General features: G+C 32.8%; 1 protein-coding gene across 1 annotated transcript; it reads left to right on the top strand.

Moving 5' to 3' along the window:
* Positions 1 to 731: 731 nt before the first annotated feature.
* LOC111301747 (putative glucose-6-phosphate 1-epimerase) lies at positions 732 to 7,919 on the top strand. The gene is made up of 9 exons (XM_022897665.2): positions 732 to 868; positions 1,052 to 1,126; positions 1,991 to 2,047; positions 2,126 to 2,286; positions 2,402 to 2,542; positions 5,649 to 5,751; positions 5,837 to 5,936; positions 6,493 to 6,739; positions 7,488 to 7,919. The coding sequence occupies exons 1-8, from the start codon at positions 776 to 778 to the stop codon at positions 6,705 to 6,707; spliced, it is 945 nt and encodes a 314-aa protein (XP_022753400.1). The 5' UTR covers positions 732 to 775; the 3' UTR covers positions 6,708 to 6,739; positions 7,488 to 7,919.
* Positions 7,920 to 8,407: the final 488 nt, after the last annotated feature.

The raw sequence follows: 8,407 nt of genomic DNA, 5'->3' as shown, positions 1-8,407 counted from the left end.
ATGTAATTTTTATTAAAAATTTTTATATCATTTTTATATTATATCATCATATCATATTTAAAATTTAAACATCTAATTTTATTATAATTCAAAAAAATTTAATTAAAACGTATTCTTAAAATCCAATCCACTCTATTTAAAAATGTATCTAATCAATGTCACTTATGTGGCCTTTATGCATATATATATATATATATTTATATATATACATATATCAAGTCGCTTCTATCATCGAAGGGTGGAAGTCAAAAATAAAAACTTCGTTACACTTTTTTGTCTATAAATAGCTTGCATGTCTGATAAAATTCAGTGTGACAGAAGAGAATCTACAATTTGATTTGGTGTAAAAAATTTAGACAAAAAATTTGGGCTTGGTGTGAGTTTTCTGTTAATAACGGAATCAAAATGCACCATTCTAAGCTCTATGACTCGGCACGAGAGAAGGGGTGCGGGCCGAAGTAGGCCTTACCTTGAGGTCCTTGACCTTGCGGGCTGTGCATAGCGTGTTGGATTCACTTGGGCTCTTCTAGGACAACGTTCAACAGTACAAGTTGATGTTGTAGATTCAACGCTTAGTCTTTATCGAGTAAAAAATATAGTAATTAAAAAGAAAAAAAAAAAAAAAACGAAAGAGGAAAAGGAGAAAAAGAGATTGACATGGTTGGAAATTTCTGCTTATAGTAATGAATTAAACTAGTATAAAAAAGGGAAAAGCAACAGATTTGATTTTCGAGTTTCCAAAGAACAATCTAGAATCAGTGTCTTAAGTGATTCTATGTCGAGCGAGAGAGTCCCCGTTGAGTTGTCCAAGGGCGTTAACAGCTTCGAAAAAATCATCCTCCGTGAGATTCGTGGCAGCTCCGCCGAGGTAATTTTATAAGGCTTTCTTTTTTTTTTTTTTTTTAATTTATGTGTCTGGATCTGTTCATAAATTGCTCTGCGCTAGTCTTCTTTTGTTTCTTTCAATTTAATTTGTATTCTTTTTTTTTTTTGTTTTTATTTTCGAGATTTTTTTTTCTTGCGGGATATTTGATTCTAGGTGGTTTTTCAGGTGTATTTGCATGGAGGCCATGTGACATCTTGGAAGAATGAGAATGGAGAGGAGCTGCTTTTTGTCAGTAGTAAGGTGCTATACAGTGACAGCAGTTCACTAATCTAATTTTATTGTTTTCTCAATTCTGTTTTTAATGTCTTATAGTTGATATTGCCAAAACAAATTTTTAGCAATGAGTTTATACTCTGTTGATTCATAGATTTCAGAATGATGGAATAGCTTGTGAATACGAGATTTGGGTGAGAATAGTTTTAAGTGGGTGAGCATAGTTTTAAGTGGCCGTGTGGGTGTCTAAGGGCTACTTAAACTATTTCATCATTTCTAATGGAAGCAGTTTTGCTTTCCATGTTTCCCTTTTCAACCTGAGATCTTTCTGTTTTGTGTGTAAGCAATTACAAAAGTTAGATGGATTATGTGTTTTAAAGGTTGTAAAGCATTCTGAACCATATTTGAAACAGGAAGAGCAGATTTGTAACTAGTTACAATAATTTGAACCCATAGATTAATTGTTGAGAAAAACAAGTTTAGAATAATGACATGTTTGAAGAAATTGAATAAACCTGTATGAATTTGTTTGAAACTCTGCACGCTGTTATGAAACAAAATACTTTAGATTTTTTTAGGAAAAATTGCTGTTCAGTAGCTTAATTTTCTTCAGCCGATGAATTCTTGCATTAAACATTGCTTGTCTGTCATTTTCATTCCATTCAGTGGTCATAGAAGGTAAGGGAGAAGAATAAATTTTTTAGTTTATGATGTATAAAATGATAAATGACTTGAATTTTAGAGGTGAATCTGCCTAAAAATGAATTCATTAATTTATGGTTACTCTCAAAAGCGAACACCTGCATATGCAAATACAAGCATTTAAGAAGACAACATTTAGAGGTTATGTTCATTTTTGTTTCTAATGTACTAGATACATATCCTTTGCAGGCATTATTCAAGCCTCAAAAAGCAATTCGTGGAGGAATTCCAATATGTTTCCCTCAAGTATGTGCAGATCTTCTTGGTCATTGCTTGTTTAGACCATGATCATCCTGGTTACAAAAACCTGCTCTGTGTTTGCAGTTTTCAAATCATGGTCCTCTTGAGCAGCATGGATTTGCTAGAAATAGGATTTGGAGCATTGACACTGACCCACCTGCTTTTCCAACAAACTCATCCAGTAAAGCTCACATTGATTTGATCCTTAGGCCTTCTGAAGAAGATATAAAGATTTGGCCTCACAGGTAATTTTTGTAATCTTTTAAAGTCAGTTCACGAAGAGAGATTCGTAGTAGAATCTTTGTGACCTTATTTTCTTGACTAATTAACTTGTCTTCATGGCTTTGTCTCCTATATCAGTTATGAGTTCCGTCTGAGGGTAGCTTTGGGACCTGGAGGAGATCTAATGTTAATATCTCGCATCAGGAATACAAATACTGATGGGAAGCCGTTTACATTCACATTTGCGTATCACACTTATTTTTCTGTTTCTGACATCAGGTAATTAAAAGGATTTGCTTTATGTTTAATCTTTTCTGTGATATGATGTTCTGTAATATTACTACTTCCAGGTTTATATTTGCATATCTTTGACTCAATTTTTTGACATGCATAGGCTGCGCTATCTTCTTCCATTGTTACATTGGTGTATCCTAGTTCATTAGCATTAAACAACTAAACTTTTATAAGTGGCTAAATAACTTTTCATGCTACTGGCTTCTAGTTGATACAAGGATCTAATATTCTAACCATAATTACAAGCTTTTTTCTCTTAGATCAATAATAGCATGGTTTGGTTTTCCTTTCATTTGCATAGCTTCTGTTATCTTCTCCCATTCTCACAGCTTATGTATTCTAGTTCATAATTATTAAGTTTATTAAGTAAACTGTCACTGGTTGTGAAATTTCTGTTCTGAGCTATTCACTTCTAGATGATGCAAGGGACTAAATTTCTCTCCATTATTGCAAGCTTGTTTTATATTTGAGCTATTGAGCATTAATAGTATGGTTTGGGTTCCATTTGAACTGTTAGTTGTTGAAGGTATGGGAGATGGTTAACTTCATTTATTGGTACCTAATTTGCCCCATCCCCCTTTGAATCATGTGTTGGATTGGATGATCCAATTGCAGTGTCCAGATTGTGAATCTATCACATGTTCTTCTGCCTGCTCATCCAAAGCCACAGTTACTTTCAATGATGAATTAGCCCCCATCTGGCTGCCGCCTGTTGTTCTCCAACCATTAAGCAGCAAGCTAATGTTTTTGTGATGGGAAAATGGACATTTCTTTTAATTTAAGGGTTTAAAAACTTAAAGCATGCGTAATTCTAAACTTTTTATTCTTATATTAACTAAAGTTACCTTATGCTACAAGTAATTATAAGAAACTAAATTTTTACTTGTTGAAACTTTTATGTTATTTTAGAATATCTTGTTGGTCATTCACAATGAATAAGATGTATAATAAGGTAAAAATAATAATTCTTAGTTTTCACAAAAAAAAAAAAAAAGAAAATACAATTCTTAGGCTTAGATCGTGTAAACTGAAATAAAGACGAGTATTAGGTTTAGATCAGGTAAACTGAAATAAAGACAATTCTTAGGTTTAGATCATGTAAACTGAAATAAAGTGTTATTTTTGTAATTTCATTTTCTTTATTTGATGCTAGTATTATTTGCTTGTTTAGTATTCTTGAAGCTTTATGGTTAGTTACCTGAGATTGCTTTCGCACATTTTAAAGTTTTGGCACATGTCCTATTAAGCGAGGCCGTATTTAAGAACAAAATACAAAAATTGTATCTTGCTGGACTTTTCCTGGTCTTCATATTTGTGCTGTGCAAAAAATTAGTGGCTTAATTTTAAAATCTTATTTCTTTTTGTTGTTTGTTTTTCCCCTTCCATTAGAAAAGAAACTTTTAATTTATGGAGTAATGTCAAGCTGATGATAATTTATTTTTCATCATTCCATTAAAGATGTTTAACAGCTAGGAGAGTCTCCTCAAGCCGAAGTTGTAAAATCTATACCCCAAAATCATGCCTCTCAATATATGGCAGCTCTATAACTTTATCTTATTCCAAATCTGGAAGACTATTAACTTTTTTACTCCAATCTTTACCCATACGCTCCATACATATGCTCCAGTGTTGGTTATATACCTGTTCACACCTAATAAAGAAGCTTGTTACATCCTGATTGGTCCAGCACTGCATTTTGTTTTAATTTGTTGCTTCTATTTGTCAGCCCTTAAACACAAAAACCTCAGTTTAGATTTATTGGCTGACAGTCTTCCTTTTTTCATTCACTTTATACACGTAAAGAAATGGAATTTCCTTCCTTTATCTCCATATTACCTATACGCTTGGTTCCATCCTTGACAAGCATCAGAAGGCTAGCAAGTATTAATCTCTGTGTGTTTAAAGGTTTACGCTTTGTGAGACAATTTATGGTCCTAAATCTAAGGCTTCTAGGATCCATAAATTGAACAGATATGATTTAGGGCTTCTAGAGTGCTGAAAACAAGAGGCCAGATTGCAGAAAACTTGCTGACAGGTCTTGCAGCTCAGATTCAATGGAAAGATAAATAAATAAATAAATCTGAATGCACTATAAAAAGCAACAGATAGTAATATCAAAAAACAAAAAAAAGGTAATTACACTGCAAGTTTCCTAATCTATCAAATCTAGGAAGGTAAATTCAGCTTCAATAGCAAGCTATAAAAGCTCCTGAACAAAACCTTTTTCACTTTCTATTTGCTATTAAATAGGTTTCTAGACTTCTAAAATTTTAACTCTAGTAGGACTTTTAACTCCTGGTGAGAACTTGTTTCCCGTCTTGACTATTAATTTCTACTTTGGACCACATATAAGATACTATGGCTAGGAAAATAATTAAAGGACTTGCGAGACACTACTGCTATTGCCCATCATTCAGATCCTGAAATTACTGACTTACCTGATTGTTGATCAAAGGCAATTGTTAATTAAATTGAACCGGCAAAATATATTAGTATTAAATTTTTTCTTGTCCGTCTTTCACAATCTTACATCAAATTTTATTATCCCCTGTTTTCTCCAGGTTTATTACCTTGTTTCCCTCAAATTCTTTGTCGCTGCATCGTCCTTATTACTGCTTTTGTGCAACACTAACCCATCCCAAACAAACAAATTAAAAAACCATCTTATGACAAATCTTTTTTGATAAGAGTTATTCTGCTAGCAGATATTTTAGAGTTTATGATAAATTTTGGTTCTTGAATCCTGACTGAGATGAACTGTGAAGCTTTATTGTTGTTAAAATTTTGGCCTTTATTGGCAGATTCAAAATTCATCTGGCAAACTGCTAACCATCTTGAAACTCTTTTTCTTGGATAAGTAACCATCTTGAAGTTCATTAATTAATCTAAGCTAATTATTGATGTGCGCACTGATGGAATTGGTGCTTATTTCTTCTCCCTTACTATGGTGTTTATCCTCAACTGGTAAAACCGATTCATGGTAGAACATGTTAGTCGATGTTTGTGTATTGCCATGATTATACCATTACACTTGAGCAGTGGATGAGCTCATATTATCATGGTTTAAAATAACTTGGTTCCTTGTGTTCAGTGAAGTTCGTGTTGAAGGATTAGAGACACTAGATTATCTGGATAACTTACAGAACAAGGAGCGTTTTACTGAACAGGGAGATGCAATAACATTTGAAACAGAAGTGAGTTCATGATGACTTTTTTTCTCAATCTGCTAACACTTAAATTTGGTTTACTGTTTACATATTTTTATATGTGCGTAAACAGGTGGACAAGATATACCTCAGTACTCCTACTAAAATTGCAATTCTGGATCATGAAAAGAAGAGAACCTTTGTAATACGCAAAGATGGACTCCCTGATGCTGGTGAGGTTTATTTTCTCCACCCTTATTTTTATTGATATCCTTATTATAAATATGGGGCCTGATACTTATGTTTAAGCAATCTTTCTATTGATACTCTCAAGCACATAAACAAGAATACTTCATATTTACATAGTCAGAACTTCAAAATAAAGCTTTATCATGTTGTTCATTGCTACTTAACAGTAAAGATGCTACTTTGTCTTTTTTATTTGGCATAAGACTACTTGAACATGGGTTATGACTTTGAGTTTTGAGTTATTACGCTAGCTATGACATTTCCACCAATCACTATCAACCTATGAAAACCTTTTACTGTTAGATGACTTCAACTAGTTGTGGGAACTACTTTCTTTTTCAGATCTATATGCTTTATAGTTATTGTGAACTTGGGCTTGAGTTTTTTTATCATCTCTTTTAGATACACCAAATCTGGTAGTATTTGCATATCTGAAACACAGAAAAAACGTCCACTAAAGAGTAGCCTGAAATGCTTTGACATATGTTAACATCCGGAAGCTGTTCTTTGTACTAGTGTTCTTATTTCTTTTGCATGCAGTGGTGTGGAATCCCTGGGATAAAAAGGCAAAGGCTATTGTTGATTTCGGAGATGATGAATACAAGCATATGCTCTGTGTGGAGGCCGCTGCTATTGAGAAACCCATCACATTGAAACCTGGTGAGGAATGGAGAGGAAGGCAAGAACTTTCTGCTGTTGCTTCTAGTTACTGTAGTGGGCAACTTGATCCTCAGAGAGTCCTCCAGGGCAGCTGAAAGATCCATTACTGTGGTCATTATATGTACAGGTAATTTATGCTGAGTGTTTATTAGCAGTGCTTTAAATTCTACTCTTTTTTTTTTAATATCGGGTGATAAGTTGCTTATCGGCCAATATGTAATGGTTTGGGTCATTACTGTTATCTTTCTGGCATTTCTCGTGAAGGCCTGGTACATGTGCCATATCTGCCATACGCTGTTATGCTACTTCCATTCTTTTTCCTTCTTTTTTTGTCTCTTGTCCCCCATTTGGTTTTCAAGTGTGAGTAGAAACTCAACCTCAAATTGTGAAAATCATTGTGAACTTTAAAGTTTAGTACATGCAACATGGTTCTTTTTCTTTGATGTGTTTGAACGGAATGGATTTCATTTCGACCATAGAGAAAGAGACAAAAATTTGAAAGATATATATATATATATATATATATATATATATATATATAACATCTCTGTTCTTAAGTGGCTATAATTTTTGGCTTTGTGGTCGTTTACAGTCAGGTATGTGCTCTACTGCACTTATATCATTTTATAAGTGGAGACAAGTACAGTATTGTCCCTGATCTTTTTTTATTAGTAGAAATAAAGTAGTATTTGTCTCGGCTACAGCTACCTTGATCTTGTTTTATTAGCAGAGATGGTCTGTTTTTGTGTTAGCTACGATTGATTCTGCTTTGCTTACTAGTTGCATCATGTCTTACAGCAATTGAGTTGATGAACCTCTGGTTTTTTTTTTTTAATCAAGCAATCGGATTCATTTATAATACAATCTACATGCAGGAATTATGATGATGGATCCAAGCAGGACAATTTTATTCACCTCCTGGATTTTTGTTGGTTGAAGGATTATGGAATAATGTTGCATTCGGTGATGAATGTTTTTTAACCAAAATACAAATGGATGACAATATTTGCGGACCAAATAGAATTACTGATATATTGATGTGAAATTGCATGATCTTTTCAATGGTCTCCTCTTGTGCCAAAGTACGTTGTTCCTTCGCTGCTGTTATATTTGTTTTTCACAAACTAAAGTAAACAATTACTACTGTTGTTATTATCATTTTTATTAATGGTGATGTTGTTGAAGGCTGTTTTGTTATTCCAGCTGTGGATGAGCTATGGGCTGTCTTGTGAATTGACTGAACAGCAGCTCAGGCTTTTGTAAGAATTTACTAATTCAAATTTAGTTGGATTACTATATTATTATTATTATTATTATTATTATTTTATTGGGTTAAAGGGGCTTTGCATAAATTAAAATCTCGACTTAATACATACATAATATCTATATGTCATCTGTTGATAGAGATAAGAGTGTCAGATTTTTAAAGATAAATTTTGAAATCTTTAAATATATATATATATATATATTTATATAAGCAAAAGTGATGCTAGAATCCAAGATGGGTAAAAATGGAAAAGTAAAATATTTGTTTGTTAAAATTTACGGTAAACGAAAGATTATATACCATATTATTCTCGTGAAAACAACTAATATTTAATGTATTTATATTTTTTAAATAATTATCTAATTTTTGTAAATTCTCACGATTTTGTGTCTAAGCTTGGAGTTCGAGGATATCCAACAAAATTGCTTGGGGTTCTTTAAGCAACTTTGGAGAACTCCTTAAAAATTAAAATACACGGAGAATATCAATTTTACAATATGGATTATGTAAGGATCTTATCAAATGTTA

The sequence above is a fragment of the Durio zibethinus genome, chromosome 15 (genome assembly GCF_047325235.1).
Source record: "Durio zibethinus cultivar Kanyao isolate XHJ-2024 chromosome 15, ASM4732523v1, whole genome shotgun sequence".
Taxonomy (NCBI): domain Eukaryota; kingdom Viridiplantae; phylum Streptophyta; class Magnoliopsida; order Malvales; family Malvaceae; genus Durio; species Durio zibethinus.
Note: the sequence above shows the minus strand (reverse complement) of the source record. Positions and strands in the feature narration are given on the sequence as shown.